At 38.2% G+C, this 24,789-nt stretch overlaps 2 protein-coding genes across 2 annotated transcripts; both read right to left on the bottom strand.

Moving 5' to 3' along the window:
* Positions 1-372: 372 nt before the first annotated feature.
* Positions 373-12,099, bottom strand: LOC106083633 (eIF-2-alpha kinase GCN2). Its single transcript, XM_013246780.2, has 7 exons — positions 11,729-12,099; positions 11,415-11,596; positions 5,376-6,503; positions 3,811-5,152; positions 1,864-3,750; positions 1,626-1,795; positions 373-1,555 (listed from the first exon to the last, which is right to left on the bottom strand). Exons 1-7 carry the CDS (start codon positions 11,780-11,782, stop codon positions 1,429-1,431), a joined length of 4,890 nt encoding a protein of 1,629 aa, XP_013102234.2. The 5' UTR covers positions 11,783-12,099; the 3' UTR covers positions 373-1,428.
* Positions 12,100-13,377: 1,278 nt separating this feature from the next.
* LOC106083631 (uncharacterized) lies at positions 13,378-14,674 on the bottom strand. The gene has a single exon (XM_013246776.2). It carries the CDS (start codon positions 14,592-14,594, stop codon positions 13,638-13,640), a length of 957 nt encoding a protein of 318 aa, XP_013102230.2. The 5' UTR covers positions 14,595-14,674; the 3' UTR covers positions 13,378-13,637.
* Between the last annotated feature and the right edge of the window lie 10,115 nt (positions 14,675-24,789).

Raw genomic sequence — 24,789 nt, 5'->3', positions numbered from 1 at the left:
GGACGAGAATTGCGCCCTCTAGAGGCTCAAGAAGTCAAGACCCAAGATCAGTTTATATAGCAGCTATATCAAAACATGGACCGATTTGAATCCTAATTAACGCAGTTGTTGGAAGTCATAACAAAACACCTCATGCAAAATTTCAGTCACATCGGACGAGAATTGCGCCCTCTAGAGACTCAAGAAGTTAAGACCCCAGATCAGTTTATATGGCAGCTATATCAAAACATGGACCAATTTGAACCATACTTAGTACAGTTATTGGAAGTCATAACAAAGGACCTCATGCAAAATTTCAGTCAAAGCGGACGAGAATTGCGCCCTCTAGAGGCTTAATAAGTCAAGACCCAAGATCAGTTTATATAGCAGCTATACCAAAACATGGACCTATTTGAACCATACATAGTACAGTTGTTGGAAGTGATACCAAAACAGCACCTGCAAAATTTCAGTCAAATCGGACAAGAATTCCGCCCTCTAGAGGCTCAAGAAGTCAAGACCCAAGATCGGTTTTTAAGGCGGCTATATTAAAACATGGACCGATTTGGCCCATTTACAAACCCAACCGACCTAAATAAAGAACTAAAAAGTCAATTTGAGAGATCAGCTTATAATGCGGCTATATCTATTCAGGATACCATCTAGACCCCATTAGTTGTGGACAATGCATTGGTAAATGAAGCTAAATGAAAAAAATTGAGACTGCTATAAACTGAGAAGTTTGCCCTTGTACTTTAGTGGAATGTTCATGAGCAAATTTGAATTCTATAAACTCATGACATATATTTGGGGGAACTGTTTGTATTGGTGCTACATCTTTTTATGGATCAGAGATCATGGGTGAACTTCACATACAAAACTTCAGTCAAATCGGTAAATAACTGGGGATCAAAACGGGCGTGGTTTCGACATATGGTTGGACGAAAGGTCTTACCAGTGTAAAGTAGTGGGTATAAAAATCTATCCTAGCCCATCTTACAGAGTTTGTTGTTACATTTAAATTTTACTTAAACATACCTCATAGCTCCATCCTTGGTCCACTTAACAATACACTCTCAGATTCATTTGATTTGAATACCACTTTGCCTATATTGGGACACCAATCTGTGTACTAGAAGGTGCATTCCATAAAGTGCTTAGATTCTCCTTTGGAAGCTTGGTAGGCCAAGACTTTATTCATTTATAGGTTTGTTTGAGTTTTTAATTCAAGTTTTGCTTTTGCAGTCGACTGTCCTTACATTACCATTTCATTGGAAAAAATAACCCTGTGATATGGTCTCTTCAGCAGTACTCCCTGTTACTCTCTTGGAAAATGGAGTTTTGTACAGCATATAATGCCTGGAATCATTTCATAATTTTCTAGTATACAACCTCACAATGATACGTTTCCACTCCTATCTCTCTCTTTCTCTCTTACACACACTTTCTTTAGATTATTACACGATAGTATGAATCCGTTATGCTATATAAGGCAACTATGGTTGTTTTCGCATCGTTAATATAATCTATGATTTCTTCGTATATTTCCGAAATATAGCGACGATTTTTGGGGAACCTGTATTGAAAAAAAGGAAATAATAAGCAATAAAAACATTCATCGTAAATCTTCTATCATCCACACCCACCTATCGACAACACAATTGATTTCCTGTTCAGTCTCTTTATGATCAATGGCTCTGGGATTAATAGCTGCAACAATGGCATTTAAGGTACAGGGGGATAATTCGACCACCAGTACTGCTATACTTTCGCTTTTGGCAAATTGTGCCAAAGTAGATGACATTTGTTGAGTTACCTGCAAAAAGAAAAAGAAGATTATCATTAAGTTTCCTCTTCGTGATGACACTTTCCCAAAAAACTTACTTGATTCTCCAATCTTCTGCGATAATTGGCCGACATTTTGTCATGGGTCAGTGAAAATATGACCTGTATATTTGGCAGGTTGCTTAAACTAATGGAACTTATTAGATTTTTAACATTTGTACCCGAGGCAGAAGTGCTCAAAGCATTATCGCCTCGTCCTCCATAACTGTTGCCGCCACCGCCGCTGCCTCCACCCCCGCCGCCTCCTATGCCTCCGCCACCAGCATTTGGCTGTTGTGTGGCATATTCATGGCTGGTGCTGTAGTTGATATCACATCTTGCAGGAATTTTTTGTATAAAATCCGCCAATTCAGAGCGGGTGACATGGCGTTCCTGAAAACGCTCCTTTTCCCAAGAACGTATGCGCAAAGCCCCATTTTCAGCCACTAGAATAACATGCGTAGCTCCTAGCTTGGCCAAATCTTGGGACTCATCACCACTAGAAGTCACCGATTCTATAAAGCTGCAACGTATACCGGCTGACCAGAGTAGGCGCATAATGTAGGTGACATCTTTCAGGGGAGGCCTTGAACCTGACACACATACACCCACATCTATGGTGCGACACTTTTGTGAATCCTCAAAACCCATCATGGCTGCCACCAGCTTGTCCAGAGAAAAAGATAAACCAGCACCACTAATGCCTCGATTCGGTATATTGGGATTAAAACCTTGGGCTTGCTTTTGGAAATCCATTAGCATGCTGTCGTAGCGCTCTCCTACCGCCAGCACAGAGGGGCGAGAGGTTCTGTTGGGCTTAACATCGGCAATCATTTGCCAAACCACACCTCCCGTTGAAGCTCTTTCATAGCTTATAGGCAGGCCGGCAAAAATGTGTATGGGACACTTGACTCCCAGGCTTTGAGCCAGCAGAACTATGGATTCCATTTCTCGCAAAGCTCCTTTGGCCAAAGAAGCCGCCTCGCCCTTACCTCGCACCAAAGATCTTAGAGAGGAATCATCGGCACTATTCTTGCCGCTCATATGGAAGTTGGCCAATAAAAGATCTAGTACAGCTGACGCCGAAGTTCTAGATTTCTCCATGATGGCATTGACAATAGAATGAAACTGGAATTTGGATATGCGACCTTCAATAAAATCCAATATGCTGCCGAATAAATCGCCATACATGGCTTTGGGCACATTGCAGTACAGCAGAATGGCTTTCAACAGATTTGTGTGGTTCATGCGTATCATGATATTTTTCTCTCTCGGATTAGGTATTTCCGCAGCAATCTCGTAGGCCAAAGATAAAAGTTCGGCATCCACCAAATGGCTGGCCGAATGGGGAGATATGATATCGAAAGCACATTCATAATTCTGCTTGGGATGAAAGTTGAAGACCTTCTCCTCACGATAAACACGATCCACACAATAACGTCGTATCATATTCACCCCACTCATGGCAATATGGCGGGCAAATTCAGTGCGCAAATCACTGGGTAAGACCACAACACAGCCCGAATGGGTCATAAGCTTTACAGGATTCACCCAATGGTTGGTATGTTTCGTGAGAGGCGACATAAGCGGCGTGTCCACCTCAATGGCACCGTGTTTCCTAAACAAGGCCACCACTTTGCCCTTAACAAATTCAATTAGGGGACTCAGGGTTACCAAACTATCCAGCACTATGGGGGTATTCCAGGATTTCATGGCACGACTCCCACCCAGGTGATAGGTATGCTCCAAAATTTCATCACTTTCCTGTTGAAGACATCTTGCCACTATGTGTTTGTAAGCCTTGCTTTGGGGATTGGCCAGGGCATTCTTTAGCATCTCCTGCAACTCACTTGCCTCCAGCTGAGCGGGCGGCAGCAGATCAGAAGCCAAAAGTTCTTCCGCCGTTGGTCTTTGGGAGGGATCATGATTTAAAAGCCAGCGTACAAGCTGCAAAAGTAATGTTAAACTATAACTGATATAACTCACTCTTATGGAAAATGTGCTTACCTTTATAGTCTTTTCATTCTTTGAATTTTGCAACATATACTCGGGTATAACAATGGCAGGACTTCTTAAATTGATTATGGTCTCGGCTCTTTCCATGCCTGTGGAAAAAGGACAATGGCACATTTCGAAGAGTATAATTCCCAAGGTATACATATCCACCTTTTGGCTATATGTCGATTTGGAAGCATTTCCCGTCAGCTCAGGTGCCACATACAGTGTAGTACCCACCTTTCCCGTCCCTGTACCATCTTCCGTGGATGTTATATTGTGAGAGTTTTGGGTTTGCTGGCTACTCTGCTCTTGATGTGATTGCAAGGCCAAGAAACTGGTGGTGGCCAAGCCAAAATCTCCTATCTTTATTTGATCATGGGAGTCCAGGAAAATATTCACCGGCTTCAAGTCCCGATGGATAATGCCCTGCTGATGTATATGGGATAGACCTTCGGCGATTTCCCTAAATAGCCTCCAAAGACGTTCGGTCTGCTCGTAGAGATTATCATCAATGGCGGTGCGCAGGGTGCATTTCTCGCAGAATTCCATTTGTATGTACATTATTTGCATTAAAGGTTTAGGGGACATGGCCTTGCACAGCTCCGAATCCACTTCATCGTCGTCATCATCATCGTTGTCATTGTACACCGCCACCTCACCATTCGAGTCGACAAATTCTATGCCATCCGAATCGGAATCATCCATATGAGGTATATAGCCATTCCATAAGCTAGAGGAATCCGTCTCCGTGGTGGTAACATTTAAATCAACCTGTGGCGATTTGGGAGGTTTAATACTTTCCATACTCATTGACCAGTCGCCCGATATCATTTTATCCATTTCCTCCATATCCTCATCATTGACACTCTCTATCCAACTGTTAAAGTAGCGCACCACATTTTCATGATTCAAACGTGACAATAGCTCCACTTCACGGGTCATCTTTTTGTACAGCTGCTTACTGCGTGCCGGTAGGGGTATACGTTTAATGGCATATTCCCGATTATCTAGAATATTTCGAACTTTCAGGACATCGCCAAAGGCACCTTTACCCAAATACATAAGAACTTCAAATTCGGTGCGTAAACGGGACTGCGAAGAGGGTAAGGAGGGAATACTAAAGGGTGCTATTGTTTGAGGTGTTGTTGGAGCTTGTCCGGCGCCTTGACGTTGCTTAAGGTTTAATGGGGCCACAGCCATGGAGGGTTTCATAGCACCACCCAGTGTTCTGTGAGTGGTCAGAGCCATGGTTATGTGTTGATTTTCTCTTTCATCCGCGGTGAGCAAGGAACATCGTAGAAATGGATGTTCCAAAAGTTCAGAGGCAGACAGAGTACGATCCGAATTGCACCTGCAAAAAAAGAGCGAAAAGTAAATGAGAAAAGCAAAGATTATAAAAGGAAATATTAGCAAACCACTGCGCTATAGGGAATTGATAAAGCTGCCATTAAAAAACTTGATCTGACCATTTGACCTGATCAATATTTGCATACCCACCATTGTGGAATTTCCGCGAATTTTATTTCGACATAAGACCAGCAGATATAACTCAATGTACCATGCAATTAACTTACTTTTCCACAAAATCTCTCATCTCCAAGGTATGGGTACTCATTAAACTATCCACCAATGTTCCCAGCGCTGGTAAATCTCCTTGAGTTGATCTTTGTCCCGAACCTCCAATTAACTCTAGCAGATTGGTGACAATGGAGAAATCCGTTATTCTTATCATACCACTGTTGTCCATAAAAACGGTCGTATCCAAGAGGTGGCTGTGCGACACCCCTTTATTGTGAAGAAAAACCAAAGCTTCCAAAACACCTTTGGCCACACTCTTAACACCATCCATGCTCCAGCCCAAGGCCGAGGATATACTGAAAACACTTGTGCCAAAGACAAAATCCTGCACCAGATAAACCAGTAGACCCTCTTTACGTTTAATACACAGCACACATTCGTATTGTATGAGATTCTTATGATGCAGTTGCGATAAAGTGCTAACTTGCTTTTCGATTGATGCCATGATATCGTCCACACGGTGGCTTCCCGAACATTTTGGTTCGGGTGTAAATAGGCATTTGCCACCGCCACAATGTTGTTCAATTTGGGAATATTTTATATTCCATTCGGTGATGTAAACCAATTGACCCGTATCTATGTCTATGCCGGTATAGGCTATGCAACCTTTTTGCGAGTGGCCCAGACAACAGCCCCGCTTAATTTGACGTCCCACTTTGTGGAAATATAAAGTTTCACTATTATGATGTTCCATACATTTTATGGGATACATTTGCCCCCTATAATAGGGAGATGAACTCTCAGAGCTTTCGGAAGAACTGGGATGACGATGATTTGATTCACTCATGCTGCGACGTGGTTCACGACGTTTGGCTTCGGATTTGAACATTTCTTTGCGCCTCTCAACCTCTTCGAGTAGATTTTGGCGTTCTTGGGTTTCACGTTGTTTTTTCATATCGAGTAATTCTTGTTCTCTTTGTTGTTTTTGTTGCAACATCTCATCATAGAAGGAGCCACGTGGTGGTTTATTATGTTTAAGCAGAAATGCTTGAACCGTTTGGGCCAATTCGTAGATCATAACTTCACCACGTAATTCCTGCGATTGTTCTTGTAGCTGTTGTAGTAATTCTTCTATGAGTTGATCGGATATACCCTTTGACTCTTCCAGGGTGACTTTAGGTGCTCTGCAAAAAGAAACAAAACATTAGAGAACATATCGATTCTTGACTTGGGTAGGGTTTCCTAGAGAAGATAAGCTAAAGAAAAGCAGAGATGGATAAAAATCAAACTAAGTTGGAAAGCTGCAAAATGATAGAAAATTGTGACCAAGAAACTCTCATCGGTGAAAGCACAATCCCATGGCAGCCAGTTGTACGTACCGGATTGACCCGATGAAGTCTTTCATCGGCAAGGGCTGCCGCCTCAGTGTATAGCACACTGCTACAACAACAACAAAAACCGGTGAGAGCATTGTCCAATCAGTCAATTCAGGATTGTACAAATCTCCAGAATAACGTGAGGATAAGGCACCTGGTGGAAATGCAGTCACGAATGGGGTTATTCACCTGTTATTCTGCGTCTTCACCCAATTACCGGACAGGGACTGGGATGGTCGAACGTCTCTGCCTCTCCGTGTCTAGAGCGACCGCAATGACCATCCAGGACACTTAGTAGCAGTCAGGGGTCATTCTTTCTCAACCCCAAGATAGGTAACGCCGTGTTTAGTAACATATTTGGACACAGGGAAATTGCCTCCCAGCAACCCATAACACCAGCCCATCCCTCGTTCGCTCGATCATCGTAAAAAGCATCCGTCTTAGAAAAAAGTTCGCACAGGGGAGGATTCATTGATTCCGTAGCACGAAACACATGACCGCACGCCAGAGCCTACAACGCCACCAGGTCGTCTACGATCTAACGAAAGCTTTGGCTTACACCGAAGCCAAAAAATATGGTCGATCTGTCGGACAAAAAATCTGCCTCTCCGTTTCCAGAGCGACCGCAATGACCAGCCTGGATACTTAGTAGCAGTCAGAGGGCATACTTTTTCAACCCCAAGATAAGTAACGTTCTGTTTCGTAACATATTTGGCCAGCCCACCCCTCGTTCGCTCGATCATTGTAAAATATGTCCATCCTAGAAAAAAGTTCGCACAGGAGAGGATTCACTGACTCCGTAGCATGAAACACGTGGCCGCACGTCACAGCCTACAGTGCCACCAGATTTGTCTACGATCTAACGAAAGCTTTGGCTTACACAGAAGACGCAGCTGTTTATTTTAAGTGTAAACACATCACAAGGCACAAAGACACAAGAAAAGTGTAAGATAGCAATGTCCTAGGAAAAGTTGGATTGTTCTTTTTTCCCAATTAACCGCTTTAAAAATCTGGTTTGGTTGAAGGACACGCGTTTGGCGTGCAAAAATTGTAAATTTGCCCATGAACACTCGATTAAGGAACAGGGGCAAATTTCTCAAACCCTCTAGGAATGACTGTCGACCACATATAGCACTACACAATGCACCTCGTCTGGTTAGAGAGGTCAGACTCGGACTTAATGGAGTCATTGAAGAGTGTGGGGTGATGAACCAAATGAATCATATGTTGTTAAGACCCGAGAAGATTTCGTTCACATGGTCTTTTCTTAAGTCAGTCCGTTTGCGAGCTCTTTTCCTCTTTTTCTGATAGAGCCCGATATGGTTTTATGAAACCTGTGTTGGTGGTATGCTGGATGTAAAGACGAAGTCAAGATGGGTCTCAAGTGTTTAAGTGATTGGGCATAGTAGAGACTATCCTTGCCCTGCAGGCTTCTATGGCTAAAGAACGGCACCACCTGTCACCGTTTCCACACATCAGGTGGAGAGATTAAGGATTACCGCTAGGTACTTTACTCCTACGTAACCAAATGTATCATCGCTAAATCCCCGTTAACACTGCTCATTAAATTCGGAAGTGGAAACAGATGATCGAGCCATTAAATCCGGATCTAAAGAGCAGTGTAAACGGGGTTTAAGCTTTAAAAGGCCTTGTTGTTGTTGTTATAGCCACAAATTTGCGTGTGGAGATAGCGATCCTTGCCAAGCTCCTATAGGCGAACAAGCTCGTTTCATTCTATGGGACAAATCGACGCGGGAACATGATGGCCATTGGTTATTTGAACGCCCCAATACCTCGCTTTGTCTTATCAAGCATCATAGGCACTCAGTATTTAAGCAAGAGCCGGTGTCGCTAAGCATCTCACTGAAACTCAATACCGGTGATTGTCCGCGACTGCATTTTTAGTTGTTTGAAGCATTCCACTATCTGCAATCTGTAGACTGTAGCCTAGCATCGCCTTCCTCAAGACAACTGTATGCCAAATTGGCAGGGACACGGTTTCGATTATGGTATCTGAATTGAATTGTCTTCCACGGTGAGAGTTTTGACCGACGATCACATCTTACTGATATCTGAACCTAAGCTGCGGCTTCCTAGGTTTCGGCCGGGATATTTGGTCTCATGGCAGATATTCGACCGGGTTGTGTTCTATCTTTCGTTTGCTTGATTCTGTTAAATGTCAAGACCCAGGAACTCTGCGACTGAGATGGGGTGCGTCCACAGGGATCTGGGTCTGAGTCGCGTGGGTCTGGCTGAGCAGTTAAACATGTGACGTGTATCGTGCGCTCCCTGGTTACAATCGGAATATACATCTTGCACGTCGGCATCAATCCTTGGTCTGTAGGAGTTGAGGCGCCTGCATCTGCCGAAACGTTATTGAGCCAGAACTATTCTGGTTTGCCGGGTGAGGTCAATTTCTTCAGATGCAATGGGAGGCGGTCGTTCTCCAAGGACTACATTCACCGGCCGGCATGGAGCGTATAACTGCTTACGTGTTGATTGAATGAAAAATCTTCTATGAATTCCAAAAATTAAAAGATAGTTGTTTGCGTTGAAAAGCATTCTAGATACAGTCTCCGAAGCATGATGTATGACTTTTGTCTGATTGATGTATGTATGTTCCGCGTTCAGAGACTATGAACATATTCAGTCAAGTGGTCTGAAGCGATGATCATCATTATTCGCCATTCAAATAAGTTTATCAGGCCTGCACGTAATAATAATCATAATGTCAGACGAATTGGCTCAGATTACCTTCTATTCTATCATCATCGTTTATGCTCCAGTCGTCTATCAGTTTAGCCGACGCTGTGCCTCTCTGGTCGACCCAAGGTTTGCCAGAGTTCACAAAGAGCATGGACGCCTTTCATACCCAGCAAACCAATCGGTACGAAATCGGAACGAAATCTGTACCAATTTCGGATGCTAAATCCGACATCGGAATCCGAAATCGTAATGAACGGATCCAAAATCAGAACGAAGCGTCAAAGTTTCGGAGAGAAACCGAAACGAACGGAGAGAACCGAAAGAAATCTAAAGAAAAACCTTGGGAAATTCGGAAAAGGAAATTTTTTTTGCCAAATCTTCGTAAAGAATTCTTGAAAAAGCAAAAAGACAAGCAGGAGAGAAATATGAATAGGCAAACAAAATAAAATAATAAGTAAGAGCGTGTTAAGTTCGGCCGGGTCGAATCTTAAATACTCTTCACCTTGGATAGTATTTGTCGAGTTCATATTGGACACGTATGTTTTTGGTCATGCGAAAAGCGGTTGTACAAAATTTCTGCCAAATCGGATGAGAATTGCGCCCTCTAGAGGCTCAAGAAGTCAAGATCGCAGATCGGTTTATATGCCAGCTATATCAGGTTATGTACCGATTTGCGCCATACAAAGCACAGTTGATGAAAGTCACAACAAAACATCTCATGCAAAATACCAGCCAAATCGGATGATAGTTGCGACCTCTAGCGGCTCAAGAAGTCAAGATCCAAGATCGGTTTATATGGCAGCTATACCAGGATATGAACCGATTTGAACTACACTTAGCACAGTTATCGGAAGTAATACCAAAACACCACGTCAAATCGTACGACAATTGAGCCCTCTAAAAGCTGAAGAAGTCAAGACCCAAGATCGGTTTATATGGCAGCTATATCAAAATATGGCCCGTTTGGCCCATTTACATTCCCAACTGACCTACGCTAATAAAAAGTATTTGTGTAAAATTTCAATCGCCTAGCTTTACTCCGTCGTTTGCGTGCTTTCGACAGACAGACGGACGGACATGGCTAGATCGACTTAGAATGTCATGACATTCAAGAATATATATACTTTATGGGGTCTTAGACGAATATTTCGAGGTGTTACAAACAGAATGACGAAATTAGTATACCCCCATCCTATGGTGGAGGTTATAAAAATATATCTTTTAATGTAGAGAAATGGTTGCAAATATCCCTCAGTCAAGTCGAACAAAAATTGTTACGAAATCAGCACTAAGATTGTTCACACGTGTGGAACATCCGACATTTGGCATGCTGAGTTGTTACGAGGTTTTTGCGCACGTACAACGTTGCAATATCAGATCCATAACCAGTGGGGCATACAGGTTGGCAATCTCTAGTACAAGTTATAAAATTTGATCCCGATGTTACCTGAACTGACCGTGTTGACATGCGACTCAAATAGTCGTCCTGCTAGCTTTTGATTCAATTTGGATAATACCTTTAGCTATGTACAAATTTCTCTAAGGTTGTGCCGCTCAGCGAAACGCCGTTAGGGCAAGGCAGTAAATGAGGGTACCTAACGCTGGAATATGACAGAACTCATCGATGTGATAGAAGTCTTTCCCAATAAGGAATACGATGTTCGGTAGAAAATTTGCACTGACTATATACCCCTACCCAAAACGACTCCTATAGAAGATTTGAGATTGATATGATTGATGTTGGTACTTGTTTTTGTAAAATATATAGACTGCCACTTTTTTGATATACAATAATTCTTTGCGCCTTCAACAAAAAAGCTACATTATTTTTCTTTCAAAAATAAATTCTGTTACGAATGGCCTTTTGCATTTCAGCCAAAACGTAAGCAGCGTTTTGCTTGGTTGTTTATAAATATATATACGTACGTGTATGTTTGTATATATGTACGTGCATATTAGCACGTTATTCTACCCATAGACAAACAAAAACAAACAACAAATAACACTACTCACAATTTTGGATATTTCGATGGGCAGACCACATGAAGCTTCGTTCGCACGTATGCCTCCGGTTGGCCATTGGAGGAGTCTCTCAGGGGTGTCAACATGATTCTAATGTCTGTAGGTTTCCATTGCGAAGGGGTTGCATTGTTGTCGTAGGGACGTAAGTCTTCCACTTCATTGCCAAATATTGACTGAAACCGGCGCGTGAGCAAAAGAAGAGAAATTGCGTATTAATTTAACGAAAACAATAAAAATAACTTTGCATGAATTCATTCACAATTTGTCTTAAAAATAGGTAACAAAAATGTAAAGAACATACATACCTTAATGACCTCCAATTCCTGCATTTGCCTCTCACGAAATGATTCCTTGGCCATTTTTAGCAATCCTTTATGAAGGGAATTCAGTTGCTGCCACAATATGAACCAGTAAAATCGCAAATATTATCCTTTTTATTTTTCTACTTGTTTATTTTAGTCCAAATATTGAGGCCGCCTAGACTTTAATCGACAGCTGTTGCCCTTGCTAATCTTTTTCCCAATATTCATATTCTGTGCACTTTGGGAATCCTATGGATCTACTTTATATTGTTTTCTATTATTGTAAAGTGTTTGTTTTATTTTTATTGAATTAATTATTTTCCGGTAATGAAACTTTAGCCAAAAAAAATCAGACAGTGGGCGAATGGTACCAGCCGCTTGCATTTTATGCAACAGCTGATTTGTATTAAGCAACCCTGTTTTAAGTCATTGTGCATATAGTATTACGGCACTGTGTCTGAACCGGTTGCGACTAAACTAAACGGATAGTTATACAAAACGTTTCTAGAATATCCGTTAATTTGAAAGGAATTATTATATGCTCCAACAACAGCACTTGAGTAAATCTGCATACATACATATATGTGCAGATAAAAGTCATCAAAAAGTTACTCTTGCTCTCATTGTTCATTCAATATGTTAATGATGCGCTTGGGGAGGGGGTAATGCAGTTTATGTGGGTATGCGTGTGGCCCTCTAACGAAATTTTCTAACCATTCGCGAGTTCATTAGCAAATTGTTCGAGCAATACCAAAAAATAACCACAAAAGGATTTTATAAAATATAAAAAATGATAGAAACATTGGAAAACATTAAGTGAATACAGGTAGTATGTGCACCGAAAATGTATTTTCGCGACAACTACAAAATTTGGTTGTACTAATCATTTTTTAGAAGATGCCTCGTATATTTTTCAACCATAACCTTATGATCTTGTTAAATGTTGAAATTGAAGTCAAATGTAGTGAAAATAAGCTATCAACAAGTGTCTATTGTGAATTAAATGTGTTATGTATAAGCAAATAAAGGAATCGAAAAAATGATTTGCATTGCAAGAGTGTGTTAGTGTTTACTAGTATGTGTTTTCTCCACTGGGCGAATTATTTTCATTTTTACGGGATTTAAAACGAGATGAATGTTAGAGAGCAACGATAGGTCTGTTAGTTAACATTTTTGAAAGAGAACAGTGGGCCAAAGGAGATTTTTGATGTTGTCAACGGACAAGTGGTTTGTGGAGATGTGTGGAAGTGAAAAAATAGGCAGACAAAAATAGGTGCAAACCAGAAGTAAATTAGAAACTTGGTGAGTATTAATTGACTAAAATATTTAGACAATTTCTACAATTAAAATAGGTGGCAAGAATAAATGTGTTCGTGTACTTAAAAATGTGTGCAAATTTGCACAAATTGTTACTGGAAGTCGTTCGCGTTCTTTATTTGGCAGCAGAAGAGAACGGGAGAGTTCGCGAGAGCGAGCAAAATTTTGAAAGTTCGGCAACTGAGAGCTTGTAAATTTCTACTGGAGATTTTTTTTTATCAGCAGAAATTTGCAGAATCTCACAGCTGTTGTATGAAAAGCAGCTGTTTAATTCAAATAAAAAGCAAATTAGAGTAAAGGCTATTATTTTTAGTGGAAAAGTACGCCAACAAATCTAATGCTTCAATGTTGTCAACGGTCGAGTGGTTTACTTAATTGATTTGGTTAAACACAATTTTCTCCAAAACAAAACTGAGATTTCTATAAAATTTTGTTGAAAGTTTTTTTTTTTTCAAAATGTTTTTTTTTGAAAAACAGTTCGTTAGAGTTTTAAATATGATTTTAATCCAAAACCTAAGGGCTTAACACCCTGCAGATGTAATTTTGAACTTAGTTAATTTATATTTTGTCTTAAATTTTCTCCAATTTATAAAAATTAATTGTCACAACAACTTTCCCCATTTTTGCCAGCGCTGTATGCATGGAAACCAGCATAAGCTGCTTTGGCAAATTTCAGCATGTCAATCATGATATCATCGCCTCCACTATTTGTGGGTCTGTGTTGCACAGGGACTTCGAAAAACATCCAAATTTGCATTTCGTGATGCGGCAGTAAATAATCTCTTAGTGTATCGAGCAACATTGATGATTGTATGCCTCTTGGACGTATTGTAATATCCTCCAAACTTTGGCGCAGTACCAGCTTGTCTTGGGAATCCAATTTTGCAGCGATCAGTCGCATGTAAGAGAATTTCACCTGATGCATAACGCCTCGCTTTTCGCTAAAGGTAAAGACAAAGTCCAGACATTCGTGACCCTGGCATTTGGCTACCAATTGTTGATATTCTCCCTTCAACCACCGCTGCAAGTCCATGGTGCTGAGAAATTTCTGGGACTTATGGTGTCTTCCCCCTAGCAAATTGACAATATCAAATTTGCGTATATCAAAATATTCACATTCAACACTACGTAGGGTCAGTTGGGCCATTTGTAATCGCTTATCCACCTCACAGACCAATAAATGGTTGAGAACGGCTGCAGATGATTCGAGGACGGCTACGCATCGAATCATGCAGCAATTACGATGATTCAATAGCAGTTGATCTATCATCAAGGACATTTCGGATTTGGTATTGGCATCGAATCCATTGGCCACACAATCAAATTTCAACGTCTCCTTGGGCGAAGGCAAATGGAGAATTTTCGTAGTTGATGATTTCTTGTTAACCTGTAGCGTATTGTAGTCCAGAGCTATGCATGAATCGGTAATTTCAGGTGTAGCTCGAATCTGCACCAGCGTCAGCTTAGAATGAGAGGCATTATGGGAGCCAGATTTATTCAATTGGACTATAACGCGATGCTTATCCGAAACAGTCTTTTTCAAAGACAGCATATTTGTAAAATTTTATAAAACGAAAAAATTGTGTAGAAAATTTATTTTTAAATTGTTGAATTTTTTTTGATTAGAAAAAATAAAAATGACTTTAAATAGGGTTTGCAATTGCTTAGATTCGTTTGACTATTGTGAATGACTTGCTTTGATTAAGATGTGTTTTAGATTCTGAAACAGCGGCAGATTTACCGCATTCATGAACGATTAAAATCGTTCGAAATCTCTCTATTGTGAATTATGTATCTTTTTATTGGATGGGAATTTTTAAAAACACGAATGTTCAAATCGATGTTTATCTACAAAAACTTTGACATAGAAATGTATATACAAGTGGTATAACTCACATTTAATATACGAATTAAAATTTCATTCGATACGAAAGCGCACTCGATCACGCATGCGGTAATTCGGCCCCAGTTCTTAGCCAAATGTAAATTCTAAAACTTGGAATAATCATAAAACAGTGCTGAAGACTAGCCTAAATTGACTATCGGTATTTTCATCTTTGGAAATGTACTCAAATATACTATGTGAAACAGTGGTGCTGTAGGATATAATAATAACAAAATCTGAAAATATGTTTTCCTTCAATGTATTATCTTCTTCCCTTTAAGTGCACACAAATTTAAGATTTTAGCAAAATAAACAAACTCCATTACTTCTTGCTTCTTATGTACTCCAACAACAATTGAGTTCATCTGCCTATACATATAACGGTCATCAAAACATTTCTCTCACTCTCTCTCTTTCTCCTTGTTATAGTTTTTACTTCATAGTGTTGTAGCGGGTGCGGGGAGGTGGAGGGTGTTATACTTTTCAATTTCGTAACTCTGTGCCTCTCAGAGCGCCCTTGGCTAACGGACACTTTAGTTATTTTTTAACCATTCGCGCATACGGTAATGATTTGCAAATTGTGCTGAAAAAAGCAAAATACAGAAAATATGTGTAAAACCACAAAAAAAAACAAGTGAATTAAAAGTGCAATATCGCTCGCAATAGTTAATAAAGTGTAGACAGAAGTATGATTAAAATCGTGGTCGTCGTGTAGTTTTTGCTTCCTCTCAAGCTATGTCTTTGGCTTTTATCTTAACGGGCGCGAAAAGAATTTCAAGTCAAACAGCAATAGCAAAAGGGCGAAACCAATTTAAAGGGTTTTTTAGAGGCATCTTTATTCCTCCAAACTGTAGAAATCAAATTCATTCAAATGCATACACGTTGTGGCGTACGTTGCAAACCAAAAAGCTTGTGATTGTGAACTAACATAAATCCTTTCCCCAAATTAAAAACTAAATTAAAGTACCTGTAATGTTTGCTAGTTTGTGGTATAGGTATTTAAATTTCCTTGCAAATCAAAAACGTTTCTTTATGCCCAATTTGTTTGTTTATATGCTCCAGCATCAAATAAGTGTTCATTCACATATATACATATATATGTATGTATGTCTGTACATATTACTCCCGCTCTCATTAAATTAACAACTACAATGACTTCTTGCAAGGGTATGGGGCGAAGGGGAGATGCAGTGTGTATGCAAGTATGTGGCTCTCCTAGCGATGTTAGCTAACTCGTTCGTGCATTAGCAAATTTTTAGAGCAATACTGAAAAATAACCATACTATAAAAAGAGGATGTTAGAAATATAAAAAATGATGTGGAAAACAACAAGTGAATCGAAATTGTAATTTAATGCAATGGAGCAAAACAGCATGATGTTGTCGAATATCCCAATAAAATTGAATATTGCGGAAAAATAAGAAATAAAGATCATTTGTATTATTCTATTCGTGTTTTAGAAGAGTGGTGGTGTTTAAGTGTTTTCCCATTTGATGGCCAATGCTCATCTCGTTTTTGTTTTACCATAACCAAAACTGCATGATGTAGAATATCCAAGTATAATTGAATATTGCGGAAAAATAAGATAGTAACAAGTGTCTAAAGTGAATCAAATGTAAAATACCGTAAATAAAGCATCTAAAGGAATTTGACGGAAGCATAATTCGCATTGCGTGAGTGTGTTTGAGTGTATGTGTTTCACCCACATGGCCAACGAATTGTTTTCGTTTTGTGTTTTAATAACGGGCTCGATGGAGATCGATGTGAAAAAGCAATAGTAAAAGAGAACAGTGAATAAAAAGAGAGTTTTTCAATGTTGTCAACGGACGAGTGAATTATGGCGGTGTATGGAAACGAAAAGTAGAAAAGAAGCTTGCTTGGTGAGTACGAATAATGTTAATAATATTTCGAATATTTCTGTGAAATCTGTACCTATGTATAAACTGTTGAAACTCGTAAAACCGTATTATTTTTCTATGCGACGACTTAATGGAAATGACTTTTTGGGTGCCTTTGATAAAATGAAATTGGTGTGAACGTAAAGAATACCGGCCTTATTCACCAAACTTTATGTAGATTTGAAAGAGGTTTATTTGAAGAACCTTTATAGAAATGTCAAATAAACCTATTTTAAGACTTTATAAAGTTTTGTGAATAAGGCCGTATACATTTAGGGGGGCGAATTTTATGGCTGTCACAATCGCAATCTACGAAAAATTTTATGTACAATAGTTTGTTTCTAAATCATTGAAGGGTATTACTAACACATTTGCACTATATATTTCCAAGGTCTTGTTAGGTTAGGATTTATTGGTAATTTGCAGTCAGACCCACTTAAAATGTGTCCATCATATAACAAACCATATGAAATTACAAATCTTCCATACCAGTATACAAAAAAAAATATGACACGCCAATCGATTGCCAATAACTCTCGTGCAGGAAAATAAAGCGTAAGTGCGCTTAAGTTCGGCATATACCAGTATTCGGAACTTTTGATTTTTAAACTCAAATAACTAGGAATATATAAAACTTTCTACTAAAAGAATTATAAACAAACTTAAAAAATATCCCCGGCTCTCATTGTGAAAACATTTTTAAGCTCATATTAAAGATTACTACAGAAATTATTTTTTAATAAGAAGTGCGAAAGTGCCTGTTCTTAAGAAAAAAATAGTGGAAGTATCGGCTTTATAAGTTAATAAAGCGAAGAAAATTTGGTAGAAATATTTTTAATCGCAAATAATTTCTAATGGTAAAGGAAAACCAAAAGCACAATTTAGCCATAAAAATTATTAAAAATTTTTTTTTTTTGTATTTTTTTTCATGCTGCCTTTAGGGAGAAAAATCTATTATATTTTTGAGTAGTCGGCATTTGAGTTCCCAGTGAAAAATGATTCTTCTGCGCCCTTCAGAAATCGAATTGGCCTATCGATTTATAATGAAGATATATCAATATATTGTCCGATGTAGCCTATCTTTGAAACTACCCTGTCTATAGTAATCTATGCTACGTTGGAAGCCTCAATGGCACTGAGGTTACTTTTCCGCCTATGAATCTCAATCTCCGGGTTCAAATCCTGGCGAGAAAATCCGAAAATATGTTCCTTAACTGATATAATCACGCTGCAGCCTCTTAAAATTAAGAGCTGAAACTAGGTTTATTATCTACATTTTTATACTGCTCCATTATAAACGATTAGCCTGTTTATCGTCTTCAGCTGAGAAAAGGAATTTGTTAGAAATTTCCAAAAATGTGTTAAATTAGATCTTTTTATACCCATCACCGAAGGATGGGGGTATATTCATTTTGTCATTCCGTTTGCAACATATCGAAATATCCATTTCCGACCCTATAAAGTATATATATCAGCGTAAAAACCTAAGACGATCTAGCTTTGTCCGACCGTCTGTCTGTTAAAATCTCGCTACAATCTTTAAAAATAGAGATATTGAGTTGAAACTTTGCACAGATTCTTTTTATTCGCAGGTTAAGTTCGAAGATGGGCTATATCGGACTATATTTTTGCTGAAATTTGGGATAGTGAGTTGTATTAGGCCTTTCGACATCCTTCTTCAATTTGGCCCAGATCGGTCTAGATTTGGATATATCTGCCATATAGACCGATCTCTAAATTTAAGGTTTTGCTCCTATAAAAGGCGCATTTATTGCCCGATTTTGCCAACATTTGGGACAGTGAGTTGTATTAGACCCTTAGACATCCTTCTTCAATTTGGCTCAGATCGGCAAAGATTTTGATATAGCTTTCATATATCGATCGATCTCTCGATTTAAGGCTTTGGCCCATCGCATTTATTGTCCGATGTCGCCGAAATTTTGGACAGTGAGTTAATTTTAGCCCCTCGACATACTTCTGCAATATGGCACAGATCGGTCCAATTTGAATATAGGTCCCATATAGACGGATCTCTCGATTTAAGATTTTGGGGCTATAAAAAGCACATTTATTGTCCGATTTGTCGCCGAAATTTGGGACGGGGAGTTGTGTTAGGCCCTTCGGCATCCTTTTTTAATTGGGCTCCGATCGGTCCAGGTTTGAATATAGGTGCCATACAGAGAAAAAGGGGTATAATACCCTCTAAAATCGAGTAGAAAATTACCAATATCGGACTATATACCTTCTTTTTAGATCTACCTCTCGATTGAACTTCTTGGCCTCATAAATGACTTTTGTTTAAACCGATTTCTCTGAAATTTGAATGATTGGGTGGAATTGACCTTCCTGCATCCTTTCCTGATACGGTTCACATAGAATTTTAGTTCAATGTAGCTTTTATACATGCCGATCTCCAGATGAGAAATATGCCTATGGCTGTGGGTATCTAATTTTTAGCTCGGGCTAGCTTTTGAATTTTTGTTTTTCCTATTTTTGAGCGTTAAGTATGTGATGATAATAAAATAAAACCTGTGTTTTAAAAAAAAGTGCATCAGCAATTTTCTTTAATAATTTATACTTTCTTTACCAAAATACTCTATGTAGACTTTAGGAATATGTCATGCCGAACATTGGAAAATGTTGCCGACAACCGGTGAAAAAGCACACTTTTTAAAAAATATAAAATTTCACAAAATTACTAAAAGAATTTGAAATTTTTGGTTAGTACATCTAAAACAACACAAAATTTCGAATTCGAAAAATCGAATTTCAATTGAATTGAACATTTGTACTCGGAAGGTGGATGGATTGAAAACATAAGGGAAGGAATAAGGCCTCTGGGGAATGGGCTTAGCATCCCTCAGAAAAGTTTTAAAAGAATTTTAAAAAGTTCATTGTTTTTGATAAAATTTGATTATTTTATTGCTACTCAAAGGGTTTTAGCCCCCCAGATAGCTGGGCTGGCTTCGCTAATGAGTAAAAAAGGCAAAATCCATAAACTGTTGACTACTGGTACACTTACCCTAGCAACTGTTGCCTTTTTCGCCCCTTTCCGAAATCTTGTCTTTCATGTTCTATTTCCTGTCCCGCGAAATACCCCAATATTTTGCTTTTCTCCAAGAAGGCAGGCGCCGACTTAATAACTTTTATAAAATCTGCTGAAAAGAACTTAAATTGCCAATTCTAATAAAAAAAATTAAAAAATTTTTTGGTGATGATAATTGTAAAAAGGCAATTGATTAAAATTAACACCCATTTTTTTGAATGAACGAATAGCAAATTTTATATATAAGTTTTAGATTATTTTTCTATTTGCACTCTTTTATTTTGATTTTTAAAAATATTTCGTGATTTTTCAAATATGTTCCAGCTTAATATCACATTCAATACTTTCTATTCAAAGAATAGCATAGCAAAGAACTTATAAAAGTTAGGCAAGTGTGTGCGGTTTTCAAAGCATTAAAAAGAACTTATAAAAGTTAGGCAAGTGTGTGTTGTTTTCAACGCACTTTGACTGGCATGGGGATCGCGATTTCTGATACGTCATGTAGCGTCATTGAGACCTTTGCCAAATTGATTAAGGAACTCGACATACCCAATGACTATTGAGTAAGTGTAGAGCACGCTTTTGTTTTGAAACAGGACTCAATTTGTCCTCAAACTCTTCTTAGCGCAGTAAAGCTGCGTATTCTGTTCAGTTTTTCGAGCGGAAAGCTGTCAAACTCCATATAAAAAAAAACGTTGGCTGAAAATCGGCGGAGTACTACTTTACTCTGTTTATAGTGAGAAAAATGGCAAAAATACTCTTATAGTGGCAACACTTGAAACTATTGCCGGCATCTTTTTAGTTTCGTTCATTGATTTCAATGGTTCGTATTTCATTATTTATTTGAGAAAAAAATATATAAAATAGAGAAAACAATAAGTGCAGATAAAGAAACGTGTATTAGTGTGGAAACATAAACATTTGATTGCTGTCAAATTACGCTCGCGAATAGAATACCAACCCTAAGACAGAAGAAAGTCTTACTTTCCACTATTCCAATACAAACTTATCAACAATGCTTAGAACAACAAACACATCAACATTGCCAAACTCTTTTTGTTATGCACTTAAACATTCTTTGAATGTCCATGCAAGTGCTTTTTGTGCTTAGGCTACATTTACCTACAGCACAGCGACGGGTCGGTTTGTTTTATTTGTCTGTCTGCTCTCTTTTAGACAAACCAAGCGAACCGGCCGTCGCTGTGCTGTAAGTCTCGCCTAAATCGACGCAGAAAGAGATTTTAAGACTATAGGTATTTTCATCCTTACAAATGTACTTAATTATACTATGTTCCTATGTGAAACAGATGTTGTTGTTGTTGTAGCAGTGTGTTGCACACTGAGGCGGCAGCCCTTGCCAATGAAGGTCTTCATCGGGTCAATCCGGTACTTACAACCCGGCTGCCTTGGGATTGATGTGAAACAGTTGTGGTGACTCTATACCACAGTAGGTTTAATAATAAAAACATCTGAAAACATTTTTTCCTTCAAATTATTTTTCTGCAGGCTTTCTTCCCTATTTAAATGTACACGAATTTAGGATTTTAGCAAAATAATGAAATTCCTTTACTTCTTGGTTCTTATGTTATCCAACAACAATTGAGTTTGTCTGCCTATACATATAATGCTCATCAAAACATTACTCTCACTCTCCTTGTTAAAGTTTTTACTTCAAAATATCTGAGAGGGGTGTGGGAGGCGAAGGGTGCCATACTTGCCATGTGTGTAAGCCTGTGTCTCTCAGCGCACTCTCGGCTAACGGACACTTCAGTTATTTATTAACCGTTCGCGCATTCGGTAGTGATTTGTAAATTAGAAAGAAACAAAATACAGAAAGTATGTGAAAAATAATAATAAGTGAATTAAAAGTGCAATTAAGCCAAACTGCAATAGCAAAAAAGTTAAACCAACTCAAAAAGTCTTTCACAGACATTTTTCTTCCTCCAAGAAACCAAATTCATCCAAATGCAAAGACAGTTATAGCTTACGTAGCAAAGATAAAAAACATGTGATTGTGAACTAACATAAATCCTTTCTTCAAATTAAAATAAAAGTACCTGTTGTGGTTGCTAATTTGTGGATATTAAAATTTTCTTTTTTCTTTGCAAATCAAAAACATTTCTTTATGCCCGAATTTGGTGTTTATATGCTCCAACAACAATTAAGTGTTAACCAACATAGATATGTATATGTACATAAATGTCTTCAAAGTGTTACTCCCGCTCTCATTAAACTAACAATAACAATGCTTTTGCAAAAGGGTGTTAGGCGAAGGGGGAATGCAGTGTGTGTATGCCTGTGGCTCTCAAAACGATTTTGGCTAACGGACACCTTAGTTATTTTCTAACCGTTCGCGAGTGCATAAGTACATTTTTCGAGCAATAATAGGATGTTAGAATGTGATGTGGATAACATCAAGTGAATCGAAATTGTAATTTTGCTGCAATGAAGCACATTAGAAATTTTCTATTCGTGTTTTGAAATAATGGTGGAGTTTAAGTGTCCAAATAATATTGAATATTGCGGAAAAATAAGAAATGAAGCACATTAAAAATATTCTATTCGTGTTTTATAAGTGTAGTGGTGTTAAAGTATGAGAGATGGCCGGTCGATGCACATCTCGTTTTTGTTTTACTATAACCAAAACAGCATGATGCTGTAGAATATGCAAATAAAACTGAATAGGTATGGTGGAGAAATAAGATAGCAACAAGTGTCTATTGTGAATGAATATTGTGTAATATCGTAAATAAAGCAACTAAAGGAATTTGCCGGAAGAATGATTCGCATGGCGTGAGTGTGTTTGAGTGTATGTGTTTCCCCCACATAACAAACGAATTGTTTTCGTTTTGTGTTTTAATAACGGGCTCGATGGAGATCGATGAAAAAAAGCAATAACAAAAGAGAACAGTGGAAAAAAAAGAGTTTTGGATGTTGTCAACGCACGAGTGATTTACGGAGGTGTACGGAAACCAAAAGAAGAAGAAAAGGAACTTGGTAAGTAGGCAAAAGGAAATCTATAATCAAATATTTTTAATATATCTGTGAAATTTATATAAAGTGTTGAATATTTTAAAATCATATTATTTTTCTATGCGATGATATAATGGAAATGACTTCAAATGTGGAGTTCAATAATATTTTCGGCTCTCCTTGTAAGCAAAAATATTTGAGCTTAGTTTACAGATTACGTCAGAATTTCGCTTTTAGTGAGAGGGTATCCATCAACAAGTACAAAAGTGCCTGTTCTTAAGAAAAAAAATTAGTGGACGCATCGACTTTTTAAGTAAAGAAAGCTTGGAAAGATAAAAATTTTGAAATTAAAAATAATTTTTAAAGATAAAGGACAATAAAAAGGGCATTCTAGTCATAACAATTATTTAAAAATATATTTTTGTATATTTTTTATTTGATGCCGCCTATAAGCCTAGTACTAACTTCATTTGACGGACTCTATTCTTTGCCAAAACACAAACAAAAGTTCAATAACAACAAAGACAACAGCATTGAATCAGAGTTGATTGATGTCCATTTCGTGAGCATTTAATTACATTGCCTATTAATTGAACCGAAAATTGTATTGGCGCAGCGACATGTCGCTACTATTTTGCTCATAGAACTCAGTACCAGAGTACCACGGAATGTGTTCACATTTTCTCCGTCAGTTGTTCGGCCGAACAGTCGAATTCAGTGCTAGGCTTAGGGACCATGAAAAATTGAATTTTCCAGTAGTCGGCATTTGAGTGCCGGAATTTGAGTGTTGGAAAATGATTCTTCTGCGCTCTTTACAAATCGAATTGGCAGATCGGTTTATAAGAAAAATATATCAAAATGTTGTCAGGTATATTTGTCTTGTTGTCTTATTTATCTTTCTAAGATTCCCAACGCCAGGACTCTAAACCTTTAAAATTAAGAAATTTAGCCGAAAATTGGTCTAAATAACTTTCCCATCCATAGTCAGGTTAAGTTCGATAAAAGAAGCCCATTTTCGAACTACATCTATATATAGCCTCTGTATAACTGATCATTCGATTTATTGTTTTCAGCTCTTAAAAAGAATATTTTTACCCAGTTATATTAGATCTCCCTTCATTCGAAAATGGTCCAGATGGGATCACATTGTGATAAAGCTGCCATATACACCTTTCTTCCGATTTAAGGTTTTGAGCTTACAAAGTCTAATTTTCGCCCGATTTCGCTGAAATTTTAATCAATGCATTGTAGAGGGAGAGAGAGAGAGAGAGAGATAGAGCGAGGGAGGTTATGATACTCTCTACATTCGCATCGAGTATGATCCAGATCGGATCATATTTAGATAAACCTTCTATATAAAGGGATCTCTCGATTGAACTTCTTGACCTCATAGATGAGTATTTTTCACCCGATTTTCATTAATAATTATTATTCTCTCTATTAAAATACTATATGCCGACTATAGGAATATGTAAAAACAAAATTTCGAATTTCATAAATAAAATGTCAACTGAATTGAACATTTATACACGGAAGGAGGATGGATTGAAAAAGGCAAAATCCTTAAACTGCCGACTACCGGTAAACCAAAGGTGGAATTACATACCTCGCGCAGCATTTATGCGTGCTGAAGCAATCAGATGCGGCCACATGCGTTCTTTGGGTTGAGTTACATACCATGTGACTTTTGCTTCATACGGATTTCTAAAAAAAATCAACTTATTTTTTCATTTCCAAAGTAAATTTCAATGGAAATGGTTAATAATGTGGTTTAATATTAAATTCAGAATTTCTCTAATGTACGGTCTGCAAAACAATTTTTGAATGGAAACATATTCAACTCATATTTTTTGCGCCCTCAAAGTTGAGAGTTGGTTAGGTATGTACACCCAGTGAAATCATTGATTAGAATTCGATTATAAGTAGCTATCTTAACCATGATACA

Source organism: Stomoxys calcitrans, chromosome 2 (assembly GCF_963082655.1).
Source record: "Stomoxys calcitrans chromosome 2, idStoCalc2.1, whole genome shotgun sequence".
Taxonomy (NCBI): domain Eukaryota; kingdom Metazoa; phylum Arthropoda; class Insecta; order Diptera; family Muscidae; genus Stomoxys; species Stomoxys calcitrans.
The sequence above is the reverse complement of the archived record's forward strand: the minus strand, read 5'-3'. Positions and strand labels throughout refer to the sequence as shown.